Raw genomic sequence first — 20477 nt, forward strand, 5'->3', positions numbered from 1 at the left:
TCTAGCGTTCCTAACCCCGTACGGCCTTAGAAAATGAGTTCCCAAGTTAGCCTCAGCAAACACAAACTCACTCACCCAGAAATTCGCCCAAGCAAGAAGAGAGATTGCAAAGGAAGCTTTTTATATTCAGATTCAAAGTGTATCAATTACAAGGGGCTCCCTCCCCATAAAGCTTGTAAGACCTCGAGGATCACATCACTCAATCACACTATTCATAGCAGTTCAGCCACTCTCCTTATCATTTTCGAAGACTTTTAGGAGCTCCAAGTCTCAATGCAACAACTTGGATATCAGCTGGCAGCTACTTGGATTCGCGGAGCCCAGAACAGTCCATGTCAGCTTACTCGCTGATCCTGCCTGGCCATCTGATCGGGCGCTGATCCTGCCTTCGCCTGGCCATGCGGCATGATTCATGCATCGTATGCTTGGCTGCCCTGGTTGATTCACACCTTGTTCATCCATCAGCTCCTCATGATCTTTGGGTCATTTGTTTAGTCGCCTTGCACGATCCGTGGGTCGATCCCGTGGTCGTGCAGCATTGCTCATACATCGGTCCACCGACTGTTTAGCATCTTTCGCGGATTGATTAGCCGGCTGTTCTGTATCAATCACGGATCGATCACCTGATCTATCATATGATCGCTTGGCTACTCTTGTACACAATCCCACCTGATGGACACATCGCAGCATATTTTGTATGAAAATTCGACGGACCACGATACTTTCGTGCCAGTCTTTTTCAGTGGATTCAATTTTTTCAAACATGAGGATGGGTTTTCATTCCCACAGATCCAGTCACTGTCAATCCTAGTTTTCCCATTGTCATCTACCTTTCACTATAGGTCAATGTTGGTTTTGTCCCATCTGAAAAAAGTTTGCTTTGCTTTCTCATTATGTGGCTCGTGGCAAGACCTCCTTCTGGATTAGGTATTGGGTCATTTTCATACTGTGATTAGCTGGTCTTATTTGGTCTTCATCTTGGGTGTGATAAATCTCATAAACAAATACCTCAATTCAGGCAAGAGAATCAATCAATGGATGCTCTTTATCTGCTCCTGTTTTTCAGCATCAATACCCTTCGTCACCTCCCAGGTCTCTGCGCTGCGGCGGACACGATCACTCCATCTCGGTCGCTCAGTGATGTTAATGGAAGCACCTTATCTTCCCAAGATGGGACCTTTGAACTGGGCTTCTTCAGCCCAGGAAATTCCCAGAAACGTTTCGTGGGAATCTGGTACAAGAACGTCCCAGCAAGAACTGTTGTCTGGGTTGCGAATAGGCTCAATCCGATCAATGACTCGTCCGGGGTTCTGATGATTGATGGCTTAGGAAAGCTTGTCATCCTCAGCAGCAACAGCGCCGTTGTTTGGTCTGCAAACTCTAGTGGGACTGCACAAGATCCAGTAGTGCAGCTTCTTGACACTGGAAACCTTGTCCTCAGAAATGGGGATGATGGGGATTCAGGCGCAACTTACTTGTGGCAGAGCTTTGACTACCCGACGGACACGGTCATAGCGGAAATGAAGATCGGATGGGACTTGAGAAGGGGTATCGATCGCCGGTTAACGGCATGGAAGAGTGCGGATGACCCTTCTCCAGGCGATTTCTCGTGGGGATTGGAGCTCCACAATTACCCTGAAGCAGTTGCCTGGAAGGGAAATCAGGAATATTTCCGGAGCGGCCCGTGGAATGGCCTCAGGTACAGCGGCGCGCCAGAGCAGAGGACCAATCCCCTTTTCTCATTCAACTTTGTGAACAATGAGGATGAAGTTTACTTCATTTTCCACCTCAAGAACAAATCTGTCCTCACTAGGAGTATCCTTAACCAATCAAACTATGCGTGGGAGCGGTACACTTGGAGCGAAGCCACTCAGGCGTGGAAGCTCTCAACAACGGTTCCTAAAGACTACTGCGACTATTACGGCCTTTGCGGTGCATATAGCAATTGCGACGTGACTGAACTGCCGGTTTGTCAGTGTTTATCGGGGTTCAGCCCTAAGTCACCTGAGAAATGGAACTCGATGGATTGGTCCGAGGGATGTACGAGGAATAAGCCCCTAGAGTGTGGAGACAGAGATGGGTTTGTCGAGTTTGGTGGATTGAAATTGCCGGACACCAAATTCTCTTGGGTGAATAGGACTTTGGATCTGAAAGAATGCAGGGCTAAGTGCTTGCGCAACTGTTCTTGTATGGCCTACACGCATTCGGATATCAGCGGGGCTGGCAGTGGCTGCGTCATGTGGTTCGGTGATCTTGTGGATATTAGGCACTTTGCGGACGGCGGGCAACATCTCTACATCCGAATGCCCCGGTCAGCGCTAGGTGATTTGCTTGCTTTCCGGTTTTTTTACTAGTTCCCGTGAACCTGTAGACGCAGAACAATGCTTCTGAAATCTAACTTGTTGGTTTCATTTGATTGACAATTTGAAGGCTTGAAAAGCAGACATTGGTTGAAAATAGTGGTCATAGTCGTAGCCGTGACACTTGCAGCTTCAGTGTTGCTCTTAACCTGCTATAATATCCGCAGATGGAGGAAGAAACTCAAAGGTAAATTTGATGCCCCTGCACTTTCTAATGGCTCTTTGTCGTTTATCCTTATCGAAAGAGACTCAGTTGATTGCATAATTGGCTTAAACCAGACATCCTTGCAAGTTTGTCATTCGACCAAATTTCATGAGGAAATTAACTCTCATTCCACTATGATATCTGCTGTAGTTACAAGAACAAATCTATCTTGCCATGAATAATTTACTTAGTTTCAGTTCTTTTCAAATTGCCTCAGCTATTATGTTGCTTTGATGCTAGGTAGTAAAAAGCTATGAAAGTTAAAAAAACATCTCAAATTCTAATCTATATTTTAAAGTCCAGCGTGGATTTTAAGTAGAAAGCTTATGGACTTAGAAAAATATGCCTGCTGATGAATTCACCTACTATTTTTATCCTGCAAAATATAATTTAAGGACTTGCTTAGAGTGTATTTCAATGATGTGATTACCTGCCAATCCTCACTTTCAATCACCGCAGAGGTGAAGATAGACGAAGAAAAAAAGGAACCCAAAAATGAAAGCTCTGAGGAGGACTTAGAGTTACCAACATTTGATCTATCCACAATTTCGGATGCGACCGACAATTTTTCATTAAACCAGAAGATTGGAGAAGGAGGGTTTGGACCAGTATATAAGGTACATTTTTTATGTACTAATTCCAGGACTGTAGAAGCAGAGTAGAGATTTCCCTAGAGTTCAGATTGCCGTAAAAAGATGTATACTTGATATTCAGGGTATGCTACCAGATGGACAGCAAATCGCGGTGAAGAGGCTTTCAACCATCTCTCGACAAGGAACGAAGGAATTCAAGAATGAAGTGATACTGATAGCCAAACTTCAGCACCGAAATCTTGTAAAACTTTTGGGCTGTTGCATTGAAGGAGAGGAGAAAGTGCTGATCTACGAATACATGCCTAACCGAAGCTTGGACGCATTCATTTTTGGTCTGCCCAGTTTTTGTTTTTCCTGAACCATTCTGTAGCTTTCAAGTTTTGTCAAAATAAACCATGATCTATGTATTCAATTGACCTGTAAGCAAACTTGCAGATGGCACAAGAGGTAAACTACTAGACTGGCAAACTAGATTCAACATTATTTGCGGGGTCGCTCGGGGCCTTCTCTATCTTCATCAAGATTCAAGATTGAGGATAATACACAGAGATCTAAAAGCAAGCAATGTCCTACTTGATAACGAAATGAACCCGAAAATATCAGACTTTGGCATGGCCAGGACTTTCGGAGGAGATCAGAGTGAAGGGAATACAAACAGAGTGGTTGGAACTTAGTAAGTATCCGACTCAATGAATTTTGACAGGTTTGAATTGAGACATGAGTGCCTGACTGAAATGATGCCTTGCAGTGGCTACATGGCACCAGAATACGCCATTGACGGCCTATTTTCGGTAAAGTCTGATGTATTTAGTTTTGGAATACTAATCCTGGAAATCATCAGTGGAAAGAGAAACCGGGGTCTATTTCATTCAAACCAGAATCTCATTGGACACGTAAGTTTCAAATTCAAGTACAAATTTCACATGGTGTTTGTTCAGTACTTCTGTGAGTGTATTCTGCAGTGGTCTCGTACATTTCGAATTGGAATCCATGGAGTTTCTCTAAAATCACCAATCAGCAAAAATAATAATCTCTTGAATTTAATGATGTAATTGCAATGGTTCAGGCCTGGAGATTATATGCAGAAGGGAGGCCTCTAGACCTCATTGATCCGTGCTTGGACCGATCGTGCATCCTATCAGAGGTACTGCGATGCATCCACCTGAGTTTCCTTTGTCTACAACATCATCCTGAGGACAGACCGAGCATGGCATCCGTGGTCGTGATGCTAGGAAGTGAAAGCGCTCTGCCTCCTCCCAAACAGCCGGGCTTCCTGATAGACAGGAACCCTTTTGAAGGAGACTCTTCGTCGAGCAAGCACGAGCTAAACTCAGTTAATGAAATCACCGTCACGCTGGTGGAAGCAAGATAGACTACTCACCAGTGAATTCTGCAACTGTTCATCGTTACGACGCCTGATGAAATTGACCTTTTTGACTAGCTCAACTAACTTGCTGGGAGATCAATCAGCATTTGAACTTAATCAGAAAAATATACAATCTGTAACTGTTTGTCCTAGAGAATGTGCATTAATCAAATGTCCTCTTCTCAAAATCAATAGGATTTGATTATGTCACCGAGGAGGATGACAAGAAGGTACTGTGGATCTATGATTGCGAGTTCTCTCCAGGAAAATTTGGCTCCACTACACAAACTATGCCTCTCCCTTTTTCCATGATGCTTGTGGAATCAATTAGAAGTGAAGATCTGGTCAGGAAAATACTAGCCTTTTCAAGCAAGCAAAACAAAAGAGATTGGAATGATAGGATGTTGGACGGAGTGAAGCAAATGCTTTTTTCAACTTTTCATGCATTTGTTTGGGTCTTGTTCAAGAAAATCTTGATGTGGGATGATTACGTTTCTCTCTCCTGAATATTTATTTATTTCCTTTCCTTTTCTTTTTCTCTTTCTTCCTTCCTCTAGCTAGTCGCGGATCCAGCTGGTCGTAAAATCAGCGACCTCTAGCCAGAGGCGAGGACTGGCGAGTTCGTCCTTGCCCAACGATGGCGGGGGCCAAGGCTAACCTTACTCTCGTCTCTAGCCGGTCACCGAGAAGGAGAAGAAGAAAGAAAAGAAAAAAACGGAATAAATCATAGATAATTCGAAAAAATATTAAAGTATTATTAAAAATTATCACGTCAACGCTGGTTGGTCAAATTTGATCAAATAGACTAAATTGGCATAAATGCAAAAATTTACAACTCAATTAGAAAAAAAAATCAATCAAAAAAATTTGAAGAAAAATTAGGACTAAATTGACACAATGTTAATAGGCTTAAGGATTTTTTCACAATTTTTTTTTAATCTTCTAAGAATCAAGAGGAATGGGATTATTGAGGACTTTGATAAAACGTAAGGTCTGAGATCCATCTTTAGATCTTGAATGGGCTATTATCGATGGCTTGGTGTTAGGTGGGAAGGGGAAATTGGAAACAATTGCAAGAGTTGTGTCAAATCAACGAGGAAAGCTTAAAACATGGGACCTTCCTTGTCCTAATGCACCAATTTTCAAGTTTGTACCATCAAAAGGAGACGTGGAGGGTTGGATCTTCTGGACCCAGAGGAAAATTATCTTATTATGGATGATGGCACGTTGATTTAGCCAAATAGTGTAAAAGTTTAGGTCAAATTTAAGCCACCTTCCCTTTCCTTTCTTTTCTTTTCTTTTGGTTGAACCACCCTTTCTTTAACTCTGCATAGGATCAGTTTGAATTTGGACAGAAACTAGAACACAGGGATCGACAATATCAGCATTACAAGTGAACCAGAAAACTTGGTCCATATAGAGTATAATCTGATGCTACTTTCGATTGGCTCCAACGAACCAGAAACCTAAAATGTCATCATGCTCGGATATGCATGATTAAGGATGCTTGGTTTTAGGGTGGGTAAATTCCAGACATTGAAGTTTTTTTGAACTAGGAATTGCTCGGGCCTTTTTTTTTTTCTTCCGTTTAATTTCATTATATATGCAATGTGCATATCTCAAACATAGATCTGATTTTTTTCTGTTTGAGGATAATATATTAAACATATTCAATTTCTTCAACCGGTTCGGTTCCAGGTTCTACTTTGAAACGCTGTTTCAAGTTCTTGGGTAGAACCAATCGGTTCAGGATATAATTTTCCAAAACCGAACCAATCAAGGTCATTTCCTAAATTTTAGAACGGGGAACCAAACCAGTCCCCTTTTGAACTGGCCGGTAAGATCGGCTCCCGGATTAAACCTGCCCAGTTGATCGCCCATATGCATGGTCTTGTCACAGATTGTCATATTTTTAAGCAAAGCGAAAAGTATAGTGCTAGAGAACCGATGATAATATGTTACTCGTATTCAATATCTAAGACAATTTAGTAATATTAGTTGGTACCAGAGTTCTTGTGATCTGATAGCATGGCAAGGGACAAAATCATTGATTGACCTTGTAAGACAAGATTGACAATTGACAAAAAAGTAGTGCGGGCGGATAATCCACAAGCAACCATTGTGGAATTTCATGTCCAAATAATGGTAGCGGGTACTAAGACATTTAGTTAAATCATACTTTACAATTACGTGAAATATTTAAATTCTAAACCAAGCACGACTCGTGCAATCTCGCTGCCTTGTATAAGTTCCTCACATGATCTTGTTAAGGGCATACATGGCAACACTTCTACTTCGGATATCAAATTCTAGTCAGAAGTTGATTTTTCTACTTCTACTCGGAAGTTAATTTCCGATCAGAGAAATTTGTTTAGTAACAATTGAAAATTTCTACTTACGGAACATTACTAACACAAAATCTTCTATGAATAATTATTGCCGGTGGCCGAAAAATTTCTACTTCATTTTTAATTTTTTAAAATTTCTTTAAAAAATAGTTTTTGTTATTAAAAAATATTATGTACTTTTTTTTAAAAAAATTATTTTTTTTTTACTCCTATGGCCGAAGATGACAACTTGGCAGCGATCACGAGGGCAATGTTGCGGTGGTCGATAGCGAGTTGTGGTTGGTGGTGGGTGACGATGGTTAGCAATGGGCGGCAATTGGCGGTGGCGGGCGGTGGTGCAGCAATGTTCGGAGGCGGCGGCGGCTATGGGCGATGGTGGGCGGTGATGGCCAGCGATGGGTGACCGGTAATGGGCTGCGGCAATTGGTAGCGGGCAGCTGGCGGCGATGGCGAAAGGCGTGGTTGAGAGAGAGAGGCGCCGAAAATGAAAATAGGCCAAAATGAAAGAGATATTAACGTCGAGAGATTTCTACTTCTGAAAGAGAAAGAAACTTTTTAACTTATGGAATTGGCAAAAAAATAATAACTTCAAAACTAGAAATTTACTTCACAAGTAAAAATATAATACTGCGCAACCAAACGGATTTCTATTTTAGAAGTTGCATTACCAAACAAACTTATGGAGCATAAATTCATTTCCAGAAGTGTAAGTTGCTCTAGGCTTGCTTTATAGAACTGAAAGTTCGAACACTGAATTTAAAGTGTTGAAAACACAAACGATAATTTGTTTTGTAGTTGAAAATCGATTGCCAAGTGTAATAACTTTCTTACAAATACGTAAAATAATTATCATCATTGGTAGGTCTTAGAGTAATATTTGGTGTAATTCCCGGAGCTAGGTCATGACAAAGTGTTTTTTGAAATATTCTCTAATCTCGCGAGGAGAAAGATAGCTCGAATTTGACATGTGGGAAACATGTTGTGCTCTCCGAGAATTGGAAAATGCCGAGCAGTAACCAAAACTACTGATCAAAAAATAGCTTCGTCCATTCATGGAGATAGTACTTAAAAAACAATATTGTATGATCTTTAGACCACGTAGAATAAATCCATATGAACCATTGATTGTTACTATTCAGAGCTCACAAGAAAACCCGCATAATTAACAATTCAAATGATATACGATTTGCATGATACGTAACTCATGCGACAACTTCTCGTCGTACCTTATCTACAACGACGAATTGTATTAGCCATTCGAGTCCTTTAACTACAAATTATTTTGTCCTACTTGGATCCCGAAATGAGGCGGTCATGGTCCATTACATGCCCAAACTTTCTCAATAAACCAAAACCAATCCAAAATTGCTGACCACATTCATTGACCTTGGACATCAAAAAAAGACTTCAACATCGGAAAAAAAAAAAACAAAAATTGGAAGAACTTCAAGATATTCGGGCGGTTCGATCAGCATGTCGTGTGCAATGCGTCATCACAAATTGATTAGATTCGGCCCAATCGATTAGACCCTAAGAAGGGCCCCAATTTGGCGGTTGAGGATTATCACGCCCCCGTTCCGAAAGAATCGGACGGCTGTGATGAGAACATGAGAATTCCCCGTTAATCCACGACCCTCGCACGCCGTTGATTAGACCACTTGCCCTTCCAAGATTCTACGCATCAAACGTCAACGCCACGTCCACGTGTTCATACCATCGTTGTCGATCGAAAGAATACGGATTGGACATTTGATTAGGATAGAAACTTCGGTGCTTAAGCTAAACCTTGTTTTACGCAAGATATTGGAGACTCGACTTTGTGCATTTTCCTTATTGGCTCGAAGTGATTACTGATTAGTCGTGCAATAGATTGTAAATTTAGGGTTCGTGTTTTAAAGAGCTCGGCAAGAATTAGTTTTTCGAAAACTCATTTACGATTTAAAAAAAAATCACACTTAAAATTAGAAAAATAAATTCCCGTTTCCTCAACGGATGAAACTATTTCCTAAATATTCGGGTCTCTTACCAATTGCCCTTATCTTCTTGAATACCAATTATTTCAAAAGAGATTCAAACACTCTACTTCGTTTTCAGAGTACCACCAAAATAAATTAAAATTAACTATTTTTTTCTTGAAAATAATTTGCATGAAAAGCATACACGAAACAAATGCATCCTTAAATTCTCTCTTTCTTTTGTAAATTAAACGATGATGGAGTCACTATTACTTACGATCGCGTTCTAACTTTCTTGTCGCGATTATTTTGCAATCCATATAATGGTGCTTTACGAAAGCATAGGAATAGAGGTAGCGATGATCTCTTGTGCTTAGGGAGTGATTAAATGGGTAAATCGTTTAGGAACATTAGCGCATCAAAAGAACATCATGCCTGGCTCATCAAATTGGTACAATTTTGAGAAATTCTTTCTTGGGCCTTTTTGTAATTTTTTGAACTTACGAAAATCCAATTTCTAGTGTAGGAAACAAGAGGAAAGAAAAAGGGAAATTAAAAAAAAAAGAAAAGAGAAAGGAAGAAGCAAAAGCAAAATAAATAATAAAGTGAACATCTTCTAGAGAATTTAAGGAGTTCGCAACGACCACGATGATGATGATAATGATGATGATGATGGGCGTGACAACAACCCACCATCATTAACGACCCCCCGCACTCCCCTCAAATCCCCCAGACAAAAACGACGCCGCTGCGGCGTCGTCGCCATTAGCTTGACAATTAATCCTCCGCTAATTAAACTAATTAACCCCGCATTAAGGAGAGCCCCACCTTTTCTTTAAGTGGTTTCAACTGTATAAAATGGAGGCTCCTCCTCCCTCGCTCTTCCCCACTTCTGTTTGTCAACGTTTTCCGCATCAGCCCACACATACAGTCGCAGGCCACTGAGGAGAGAAGCTGAGCGACTCTGTGAGGACTCGTTGTTTCAATGGCGACCAAAGTTTACATCGTGTATGTTCTCCATCTCCTTCGCGATCGATCCGATCGAATTTCTCGCCTGTTCGCTCGCTCGTTCGTTCGTTTTCCAGTTCGATGTCGTTTCGCCTGCTTTTCGTGGCCTCTGAATTGCGTGCGCCTCGTGTCCGGCATTGGATTCGATTGGATGGATCGGTTTAGCGATAGCTTCGTTTTCTGTGATGGCTTCGCCTTTTGATTGTTTTTGACCGATGCCGTCCGGTTCAAGTCGCCGTGAAAGTTGTTTTCGGCTGGTGGTATCTGGTTTATAGTGTTTTTGCCTCGGCGGTTGCGTTCTGGTGTATGATTAGCTTTGTCTCTGTTCGCGTGGCATTGGATATCGGTCGTGTTCCCTCGAAATGAACTGTTGGCCGTTTGATTGCTCGAACCGTGTGGGGTGCTTGGTTCAGTTGAGCACGATTATGTAAGATCTGTTGGTTAGACTAATAATTTGCTAGATATCATCCGTTTCGATCTGATGCATAGCGGTCGTGTTTTCATTTGTGATTATCCTAGTATAATGAATATTGGCCGTGTTTCATTACTCTTGGTTTGATTTATTTTGAACTCGTGACATTTGATTGAGTGAATACAGATGGAAGTGAGAATTTCGCCGATCTACAAACTGAATTTGTAGTTAGAGTTCTGATTTAAGTGCTATGATGTGCTTCTACTAGATGATCTTTGCTGAAATTAATAGGGTCAGATTATTCTGGTTTTGGATCGCAAGTCACATTCCTAGCTCGTCTTTTGTTAGTTTCCATCTTCTATTTGTTGTTAACACAGATCTTCTGTCTAATACTGACATGTGAATTAAGGTGGAAGTTGGGGGTATATGTTGTCAGTTATACTACAATTAGAGCCTTGATCTACAAGAAAGCTTGGAAATGTTGTAAATGGGCATGCAGTTGAGTTGTTCATACTCCTACATTTAGAAATTACTTTTGACAGATCAAAGTAAAATATTCAAATCTAAAGCCTGTTTGCTTGTGCTTCTTATAAACTTACAGTGAGTCAACAATTTATTTTTTACTATGCTAAGTAGGTTTAACAGTTTAGGGTGTAGATTATTGTCTTCAGTTAGATGGTAAGCCACATTGGTGATCATTGGTCATTTCGGCATTCACTGGGATGTGCAATTAATTGGTAGAGATACTTTCTAAATCCCATTAGTCAAATTGTTCAGATTGGTCTACTGAAAGCACATATAACGAATTTAGATTGATGTTTTCATGTTGTTGACTGCATCCTTCATTTATTTTTTATGGAAGAAGTGATTTTGTTGTGGTTGCAAATGCAACTGATTGTGATGCCCATGAACTGGCAGAGTGCATGGAGTTCAGGGGCACTCAATCATGAGTTGAACTGTCTTTCGTATCGAGGCTATGGTACTTGTATAAGTGCCTGAAATATCAGGTTAGTTTCGGGTATAAGATGTTAGTCTTTCTATGAGCCATGTTTACGTTGTTTCACTCCGTAACTTCTGTATGAGTTGGAACCTGCATTGCCTAACTTGGGGAGGGCTATCTGAGTATACACCATCCAAATGATTGAAGGGCCTAGGTGTTGGTAGAGATGCTTTTTCATCGAGTTGCTGTACGTGTTACAATTTCTCTGGGTGAACTTTGTCTTAATCTAGTTTGTATTTTTTTTTATTACCCCCATTTCTGGGATGAATTTTTATATCCAAGTTCAGTCAAAGTTCTATTAACTGAACTTTGTATTTATTGGTCTTATTCCATTGATTCGGGGTGAAACATTCACATGTTGAGCATTTAGCCAGAAGCCAACAGACAAACTAAGTACACCGAGCATTTTCTACTACTCTTCTTCATGTAAGCTCTTATAACTTTAGGATGCTGACTTGGTGATCACACAGTGGACTCTAACTGTATTGAAACAGAGAGAAGAGAGCATGATTCTTGCGTGCGACACTAATCTGATGTTTTTTGAAGCTATTAAAGTGTCATATACCGGAATTTTCTGTCCAGAAAATGGGGAGACAGGACATTTGGATCTTTTTCTTTGGCTTGTAAAATGATGTTTGCTCGGTGGTATGTGGTTCTCATGTTTGAAATGGTCTGATGATTTAATAGGTACTATTCCATGTATGGACATGTGGAGAGGCTGGCTGAAGAGATAAAGAAGGGGGCTGCCTCTGTTGAAGGAGTTGAAGCAAAATTATGGCAGGTATTTTCATTTTACTTTCTTTTTCTTCATTTCTCTTATTTTATACCTGCTAGATTCTTACTTTTTTGTGAATTTGCCCAATATCTTTGGGTATGCTCCTGCCTGAAGAATTATATTTAGCACAAAAACTTATATCTTCTGCTGAATCATGGGTTACTCTAGGTTCCACATTTTAGAGGTTTTCATTGACGGTTTTGTATGCATGTGCTTCAACAATGTTACCGTGCTTTGTCTTGATGAGTATAGAGAATGGATGAAGTGCCATCGTTTTTTCTATTCGGCGTATGCGTCAATTTGCTGTTTGACAGGATAGGTAAGTTTTTGAGTTACAAAAGATGATATGGATAACAATGCGCTTTAACTTCTGGTATCATTAACTGTCATTGGTTGGAAAGTTTCTTGTTGGTAATTTGCTCGCTTATTGATAACCACTTTCATTTCGGTGTGAAATGAGGCAAATTACTGATAAGTTGAATTGGGGTGTGGAATAGGTGGCTGAGACGCTGCCTGAGGAGGTGCTTGCAAAGATGAGTGCACCTCCCAAGAGTGATGTACCAATCATCACACCAAACGAACTTGCTGAGGCCGATGGATTCGTTTTTGGTTTCCCAACAAGATTTGGCATGATGGCTGCTCAATTCAAAGCCTTCCTTGATGCAACTGGAGGTTTGTGGAGGACGCAAACGCTTGCAGGCAAGCCTGCTGGAATATTCTATAGCACTGGATCTCAAGGCGGTGGCCAGGAGACTACAGCGTAAGCGACCAGTCCAATCATCTTTTCTAGTGAAAGAAATGACCAAGGTGGGAAAATGATGATGTCTGAAAACTTGAAATCGTGTTGCAGGTTGACCGCTATCACGCAGTTGGTCCACCATGGGATGATTTTTGTCCCCATAGGATACACATTTGGGGCTGGCATGTTTGAGATGGAGAAAGTAAAAGGTGGTAGTCCATATGGCGCAGGGACTTTTGCTGGTGATGGCTCGAGACAACCCTCCGAGCTCGAGCTGGAGCAAGCTTTTCATCAAGGGAAGTACATTGCTGCCATCACAAAGAAGCTCAAGGGAACTGCCTGAAGTGACCCGCATGATTTGCCGAATCATTGTACTAGTCCTATATCTCGATTCTTTTTACAAACGATTTCAGATCCTACCTTAAAACTCATTCCAGTCAATAATCCTGTTTTGCGAAGTATATTCTCCCTGTATGTGTATTGCAAAGTGAAGTGTTTTTCTTTTCTTGATATCAAAGTTTTTAGTAGCTTGATCTGTCGGGTCACTCTTCATGTTAAAGTGCACCGTATCATCCGGAGTCACGGTGTTATTCGTTCAAGTTGTTGGGAATCTGCTCTACTTGAGGAATCGAATATTGAACTATGATGCCTATTGTGCCAGTCAAATGATATATGCTCATTACACTACAGAGATGTGAATGAACAGCCTCGATCTCCCATCTTTTGCGTGCCTACGTATAATTCAGTACGGCACGGGCCCTTGATCTTTGTCCTTCTCTCCTAATTGTCGAGGAAGTCTCTCTCAGGTGGATAGACACTAATTTAGGGAACCCCACATGAGATGCAAGCCCAAGCCGAAGCCCGAACAAGTGCTTCAAAATAGGCCCTTCATCTCCAATCTCTCACTAGACAAAAGTCGAGCGGCGGCGGTGGTGGCGGTGAAGTAGACCCATCTGCCGCCGCCGGTGAAGTAGACCCGTCCGTTGTAAAACGATGCTGGTACCCTGTGTGGAAAAGAAATGATAATACTCGATTCTCGCTGACAAAGTAGATGCCGTTACTTTCAGTTAAATGTTCTCGTTGGGTCGAGCTTTGGTCAAAAGGTCCATGTTGCTTGATAACGCAGGAAAATTCCAGGGTGCGGTCAGCGAGAGGACTGTGGTGAGCGAGGGTTCTGATTCTCTCATCTTTCCAGGGGTCCGTCTGGGGTTATTACATATTAACACAGCATCAGCATGTACCCTTTTCCACGGATTCGAACCGTACAAAAGGAACGAGACCAAGAGCTCAATCAGTACCCCCTAAATATAAAATCGACTAAGGGTTTCTCATGGGAAAAATTAAAGACCTTGAGCTTTTCCGATTGTTCGTTTCTCTCGATTCCTTTAAAGCCCTTTGGTGCCATATTCGTCGCTCTCTTTATCTTGGTATACATAATATTTTAGAGGTGTAGAATCGGCATAAAGTCGATCATGTTCAGTCAGTTTTTTCGGTTATTTTACGAGAATTATATATTGCTTTATACTTACATGGCGTGTAAATTTAGCTAAAATGATTCCAAAGAGGAATCAAAACAGATCCATTTAATATACACCTATCTTGTTTTTCTCTTTTTTTTCATGATTCTTTATAAAAGAAAAGGAAAAGAAAGTGAGGAGGGGCGAAAAGAACAGTTGCTCTTCTGGGCATTATCCTAACCATAACTGTCTTACATTCGTTACAGAAGGTCCAATCTGAGCCATTATTACTAGTCCATCGGTAGCCGTGCGACCTCGTTACAGCAGTCCCCCTACATGCCAGAAGTCACAAATTCTCTTCACGTAAGGTAAGCCAATACCCATCCCACGATGGATGTATCGAATGTCAATGGCACAGGCTGGCCTGAATTTCGCTCACAACATTACTTGAACTTGTGATCTCATGGATATCAATGTGACCTTATACATACGTAATTGAACACCTAAAAAATCATAAATCGACTAATCACAATACTGCAGTTTCTTCATTTAAGGTAGCAATTACCCATGGCACAAGGTTTCAAATGCCAAAGGTAAAATTTGGCCAGAGTTTTGCTCACGGCATTGCCTGAAATTGTGACGTCGTGGATATCGGTATAACTTCATATGTACATATGTACATATGTATCTATACATGGTGATTGGGTGGTGAATAGTGATTGATCCGTCATGATTGGACATTGAATGAACAGTAGCTTGTTCGCAATTGCTAGTACTGTGTCTCGCGGGTAATCTTCTTTCCGCGATTTCATTCTTGTACATCCGACGGGTTGATTTCGTAATGGACATCTTTATTAGTATGTATAATTAAACATTTGCAAATCCTAAACTGACTGGCCATAATACTACAATCCAAAAGCATGAAAGTTATTCCGAGTTTATGAAGACATGAGTTCATAATAGAGAATACGGAATACCATCGTGAAAATTGCGTTCAACAAAATGAAAGAAGTATTCAAGGCCAGGAATTTCGAGTTCCGAGTTTGGGAAGAGTGGGGTCGTCCATGACCACCGCTTTAATTTTGGTTGCCGTTGCCGCCACCTTCCGCCCTCCATTTGCCGCCACCATTCTTTCCTTTGAAGTTTATTTTCCCCTCCTCTTTCATTAATGTTAAGGTTGAAATGATGATGATGATGATGGTGATGATGATGATGACTATGATATGATGGTGGCATTTTTGTCAGGTAATGGTTCCTAATGATCGTGACAAATATAATGACCAAAGTCGGATGAAAAAGAAAGAGAGAAGAATGGACAACTAATGTATAGCGGCAGCGAAATCAATGTCAGTTTATAGAAAATTTTCTCCAGAGCCAAGTGCATCATTTTTTTTTCTCTTTTCGGGGAAAAGTACACTAGAAGTGCCATAACTTTTGTACGATATTCACTTGAGTGCCATAACTTTCAAAACGTTTACTTAAGTGTCATAACTTTTAAAAATCGTTCACTTGAGTGCCATGTTGACGTGGCAGCCGGAAAGGCTGACGTGGCAGCCGAAAAAGTTACTGTAGACATCGAAAAAGTTACTGTAACACGCCGGACAAGTTATCGTAGACGCCGAAAAGATGAGGTGGCACGCCGGAAAAGTTCTTGTAGCACTCAAGTGAACGATTTTGCTCCGACGTAGCACTCAAATGAACGATTTTTGAAAGTTATGGCACTTAAGTGAATGTTTTGAAAGTTATAGCACTCAAGTGAAGGCCGTATACAAGTTATGGCACTTCTAGTGTACTTTTCCCCTCTTTTCCCAAGGGAAAACCCGATTTAAATGAATAAAAATCCAATCACATCAGTTATCGTGCCAATCTCACGGCCCGGAAAAGGAGTGAACAGCCACGACGGAATCGAAGTGTATAACCTGTTACACATGCTACAAATGATGGAACGAGCAACGCCCGAAAACCCACGTATCCTCTGGATCTTCGGTCACCAAACCAACTTCGAAAAGATGTTATCGTATTCTCAATAGTTGTTCTCTCTCTATTATACTTTTGCCCCTCTTGAATTCGGGGTGTATATTTCGATTTCTCTCCACCTCCCAACGTAACCCACCATTGTGACCAATTGGATCAAAGGCATAAAGAGGAGAGGAGAGGATAATCGACTGCTGAAATCCTAAAGGAAGAAGGGGGGCGTGGGGCAGGCTCTGACCTCCACTATCATATTCCCAAAACGTAAACAAATGAAAAGTGAGATTTTCCCGATCAAATGACATCTCCCACCACGATCGCTCATCTTCTTTTCTATTCCCAGACTTCAATTATTCCTTCCATGTCTTTTCTCTCCTCCTTCTCTCACACTCTCTGTCATAAAAATAAAAGGTATTGCCATTGCCATTGCCATTGCCAGCTCTATTCACAATGCAGGGAAATAACAGGAATAATTAAAAAGAAGCTCCTTTCCTTGCTCTCTCTCTTTTTCTTGGAACTAAAACTCAGCTAATGACAACAAAATGTTCCCTATAAAGGTAAACCCCTGCCCTACAAATTAGCACCTGTTCTCATCAGCCCCTACTAAACCAACCCCCCCAAGTCATAATAATTCCTCAATTATTAGTACAAATGTTGCTTTTTCTTTCTTTTGTTTCTTATGCCCTTGGCTGGCCCAACAGTGGCCTCTCCTTTGGATTGCCATTCCTTTTCCATATCTCTCCCCCTCCATTTATGTTCTTGGGTTATTTCCTTTACTTTTACAAACTATATAAAACTACACGAACTGGGGACACATCTGGGTCTTCTGATTCTCCTATTTGGCATCATCATCCTTACCTGTGGTGTGGAATACAATTAGCCCCTCTCGTCAACTGAGTGTCGGGATGGGTTTTTTTGTCGTTTTGGGAGAGGATCTGTTGATTTGAATCATCTGAATGTTCCTCCGAATGTAGGAGTCCAGAAATCAACGGTCGTCTCGTGCGTGACTGGATAGGTGCTCGAGACTGGTACGAGACAAAGACCTCGGCTTCTAAGATCGGGTCTAGGCCCATCCGTGTCTTCAGATTTATCGGGAGCCTGTAACAATTCAGTTTCGTTTGACATTCAATACATTCTCAAATCAGATAATTCGACAATGTATTTATCATACGTAGTGAAATATGGTGAATTTTTTCTTAATGTTTCTATAAGCAATCCTTTTTCGTGGCAACTACACGAGTTTCAATATGTGTAACTATATATGAGTAGCAAACAGTGAACCGTGATCTTTCATTTTATTTTCCTTCTTAGGTTGCATGCCATGTATCTTCCTGAGTGAACTTTGGCATACCAAAGCATGGTCACGACTGATCCCATGTGGTTTTTAAATCATGTTATCGCCAGCAGAGAATTCCACATAGATCAAGGTTTAGGCATTCGTATTCCAAGAAAAATCTTAGAACCTAAATTCTAATCCATAGACCCTAAAGACTGTCTAATTAACAACATCTAAGACATATAGTTGAGACAACAAATGGATCTTTAGAGAAGGGTTAAAAAAAGGAACATACCTGCTGATGTTGCATGGCACCTCCATTTTTCATGTACGGGGTACTTAGAACCTGCGATTTGAAATAACAAGGCAAAACATGTTTTTTTTTTCTCAGAAGAGGCTTCAATTGGATTCCCACAATAATCTCAAGTAGCCTTATTTTCTAAATAATGTAATGTTGGGACTTACACTGATTTGGTCGTGGAGGAACTTGATGTAGTCGATGGCCTCGGTGAGCACAGAGGCTGTATCAGTCTGATGGACAAGAAGAAAGGAAAGATTAACAGCAAAATCTCCATCGTAATCTCCAATGGTCTCTTCAATAATGTTTCAAAATAGGGAATGATATCATATCTTTGGGTACTCATATGTGAAGGCAAAAGAGAGATCTCATGGAAATGAACTCGTTTACCTTTCCGAAAGGCGAAACCAATTGTTGGAGCGCAGTGATTCTGTCCCCCATCTTCTCTTTCCTCACCTGTATTTAGTTCACAACCCTCTCTTTTTTCATTGTCTATGCAAGTTTTTAAAAGCTTAGAGGCAAAGAGAAAAGAATAAAGGAAAAGCTGAAGATGTCTCTTTCTTATCTTCCAAAAGATTTGTTAAATCTACTCACTCGAAACTTTGTACCTTAAAAGCTGGCAATGGCGAGGGGGTCGTCTCGTTTCGCGGCCTTTTCCCCGCGGGCTCGCCGCTGCTTTTCTTCATCACGGCGCCCGGATTGGCAACATCCGTTAAATTCTGCGCCACACAAACGATGATACGAAAATCGGATGATCCCGCCATGGATACTCGAAACCCTAATCATGACCATGCATAGCAATTCGACACGCCTGTGCAATGATGTCTCTCTCTCTCTCTTTTTCTTTTTGTGTGCTCTCGATTAAAGATGTCTTGATTACCTTTGGTTTCTCGTCGAAGCCTGGCGGGGGGAATTGGGCTTGGGACGGAGGGAAGTAGGTGGTGGTCGTCGTGGACCGGACGTCGTTCATCGCCGTGGCAGACGCGGTCCAGAACGGCGCGTTGTTGGAGAAGTGCAACTGGCTATGATGGTGCGGCGGCGGAGGTTGGTGCTTAGGCGGTGAGATTCTCAAGAACTGAGGCACTTTGTTGGACCAATTAGGAGGCAAGAGCTCACTAGAGCTCTGAGCGTTGTAGCTTGTTGGGTTATAACCAGGATAGTTCACATTTTGCTGTTGCTGTTGACTGTTTTCTGATGATCCAGTCAATATTCCTTGCAAGAAAGTCGAAGGACTACCGTACAAGGAGGAGGGTGATGAATCAGCAATCTGGGGATGAAAACCTTGGCATGTCGCTGTACTACTGTGATCACCTGTGTTCGTGCTTTGGAAGCTTGCGTTCATGTTCAAGTTCTCCTGAAGCATCGACCTAAAGCTGCTCTCGGTCCCCTTATGATCTCCTCTTCTAGAAATATTCCAAAAGAGAGCACACTTGTAAGTGAGAGAGGCTTTCGTATGCTTGAGCTATGATAAAATCTGACTGCTAATACACGGAAGAAATGTTTACCCAGAATTACACATGCTTTATAGATTGAGAGCACGATAAGATCATATTAAGATATGAGGGAAAAATTTAAACTTTCTGCGAAAGAGGGGAAAAGTTGTAAACTTGACAGACTTACAATAAGTTCTGGTTGTTCCAATCCATGGCTTGAGAAGAGAGGCCCAAATTCATCATATGCAAATTGGGATCAACCAAAGATCCACCAGCGTCGCCCAAAACAGCAGAGTTGTGGGGTTGCAGCTTCTGGGTATCATGATAAACCACCGAAGAACCGCCTGCAGACTCCATTGAAGACCTTGCAGCTTTCATGTCGCCGCCCAAGTCTGTGAGCCACCCACCAAAGCTCCCCAGAGAGCTCAGCCCGGACGAGGACGAGGACGACGTCCCGCTCTCGTACCGGTTCCTCGACGCGTCCCACCAGTTCCCACTTGCATGGAATTGATCTTCTGCCATTTAGCTTGGATGATGGCAAAGATATTTTTAAAGAAAAGCCTCTTGCAGCTTTTCTTTTGTTGCTATCTTTGTGGCTACTTCCTCACCCAAAATGAATCTTGACCTTCTCTCGATGGCTCGGCTTTGTCTTCCAGTGGATTGTTTTGGTAGCATAAAATGATAAAAAGCGATTTGCAGCATTTCGGTATTTATATATAATTCGGCAAGAGACTCTGCGCGTGTGCGTGTGCGTGTGCGTGGGCTTGCGCGTGTGTGGAACATCAGCATCAATGGTGATGGAGAGCTCAGGAGGAGTGAAAAATGTGGTTGACATTTCAGGGGCTGATTAGACATTGAGGTACTGGTCAATTTGAAATTGAATTTCTCTCTTGTTTGATGCTGTGTGTTATTATTCTCTTTGCTCTACATTTTTTCTTTTTTCCCCCCTCTGAAATTTCGTTCTTCTGGCAATTTTTTCTCTTCTGGTAATGATGGTCTTTTGGATTCTTCTGTCCCCTTCCTAAAAAAAAATCATTCTTTGCGCCGTTCTGCAAAGGGGGAATCATACAACAGCAGCGTAAGGAAGGACACTTGCGCCACTTACGGGTACACAGATGAACATGCTAGTTGTCTCTGGAAAGCTCAAATCTTAAGCCGGATTAGAGAATGGACATTGGCTATATGCAAGTGTCGCCTCTGTATGATCATCAAAGTACTGGTTTGATAGATACGAGTAGAATCACATTAGAAAGGTTAAAGTTTTAGTTAGGGAAGAAAATC

At 41.5% G+C, this 20477-nt stretch overlaps 3 protein-coding genes across 4 annotated transcripts; 2 read left to right on the forward strand and 1 right to left on the reverse strand.

Annotated features, from left to right (window-relative positions):
• The first annotated feature begins 865 nt into the window (after positions 1-865).
• LOC115727552 (G-type lectin S-receptor-like serine/threonine-protein kinase At4g27290) lies at positions 866-4970 on the forward strand. 2 transcript variants are annotated; one of them, XM_030657779.2, is made up of 7 exons: positions 866-2322; positions 2431-2547; positions 3016-3182; positions 3280-3490; positions 3594-3831; positions 3907-4051; positions 4225-4970. In XM_030657779.2, exons 1-7 carry the CDS (start codon positions 1035-1037, stop codon positions 4528-4530), a joined length of 2472 nt encoding a protein of 823 aa, XP_030513639.1. In that variant the 5' UTR covers positions 866-1034; the 3' UTR covers positions 4531-4970. The 2 variants fall into 2 exon arrangements, with proteins under 2 accessions (XP_030513639.1, XP_030513640.1); XM_030657780.2 differs by having other exon boundaries at positions 868-2322; positions 3025-3182.
• Positions 4971-9676: 4706 nt separating this feature from the next.
• LOC115727554 (NAD(P)H dehydrogenase (quinone) FQR1) lies at positions 9677-13427 on the forward strand. The gene is made up of 4 exons (XM_030657784.2): positions 9677-9835; positions 11935-12028; positions 12520-12782; positions 12873-13427. Exons 1-4 carry the CDS (start codon positions 9813-9815, stop codon positions 13102-13104), a joined length of 612 nt encoding a protein of 203 aa, XP_030513644.1. The 5' UTR covers positions 9677-9812; the 3' UTR covers positions 13105-13427.
• A 3160-nt stretch (positions 13428-16587) lies between these two features.
• Positions 16588-20037, reverse strand: LOC115727553 (transcription factor bHLH123). The gene is made up of 7 exons (XM_030657782.2): positions 19384-20037; positions 18644-19166; positions 18372-18482; positions 18154-18219; positions 17931-17996; positions 17761-17811; positions 16588-17287 (listed from the first exon to the last, which is right to left on the reverse strand). Exons 1-7 carry the CDS (start codon positions 19716-19718, stop codon positions 17138-17140), a joined length of 1302 nt encoding a protein of 433 aa, XP_030513642.1. The 5' UTR covers positions 19719-20037; the 3' UTR covers positions 16588-17137.
• Between the last annotated feature and the right edge of the window lie 440 nt (positions 20038-20477).

Source organism: Rhodamnia argentea, chromosome 2 (genome assembly GCF_020921035.1).
Source record: "Rhodamnia argentea isolate NSW1041297 chromosome 2, ASM2092103v1, whole genome shotgun sequence".
NCBI classification, from domain to species: Eukaryota; Viridiplantae; Streptophyta; class Magnoliopsida; order Myrtales; family Myrtaceae; genus Rhodamnia; species Rhodamnia argentea.

What these genes read in the sequence shown, in the direction of transcription:
- LOC115727552 (XM_030657779.2), top strand. Translation starts at nt 1,035, where the DNA reads ATGGATGCTCTTTATCTGCTCCTGTTTTTCAGCATCAATACCCTTCGT. An exon ending in ATGGAGGAAGAAACTCAAAG is followed by an intron (nt 2,548 to 3,015) that starts GTAAATTTGATG and finishes CCTCACTTTCAA; the next exon opens with TCACCGCAGAGGTGAAGATA. An exon ending in GGTTTGGACCAGTATATAAG is followed by an intron (nt 3,183 to 3,279) that starts GTACATTTTTTA and finishes CTTGATATTCAG; the next exon opens with GGTATGCTACCAGATGGACA.
- LOC115727554 (XM_030657784.2), top strand. Translation starts at nt 9,813, where the DNA reads ATGGCGACCAAAGTTTACATCGT. An exon ending in GCGACCAAAGTTTACATCGT is followed by an intron (nt 9,836 to 11,934) that starts GTATGTTCTCCA and finishes ATGATTTAATAG; the next exon opens with GTACTATTCCATGTATGGAC. An exon ending in GGTGGCCAGGAGACTACAGC is followed by an intron (nt 12,783 to 12,872) that starts GTAAGCGACCAG and finishes ATCGTGTTGCAG; the next exon opens with GTTGACCGCTATCACGCAGT.
- LOC115727553 (XM_030657782.2), bottom strand. Translation starts at nt 19,718, where the DNA reads ATGGCAGAAGATCAATTCCATGCAAGTGGGAACTGGTGGGACGCGTCG. An exon ending in GCTTCGACGAGAAACCAAAG is followed by an intron (nt 18,483 to 18,643) that starts GTAATCAAGACA and finishes TGTGTGGCGCAG; the next exon opens with AATTTAACGGATGTTGCCAA. An exon ending in TCCTCCACGACCAAATCAGT is followed by an intron (nt 17,812 to 17,930) that starts GTAAGTCCCAAC and finishes TTCAAATCGCAG; the next exon opens with GTTCTAAGTACCCCGTACAT.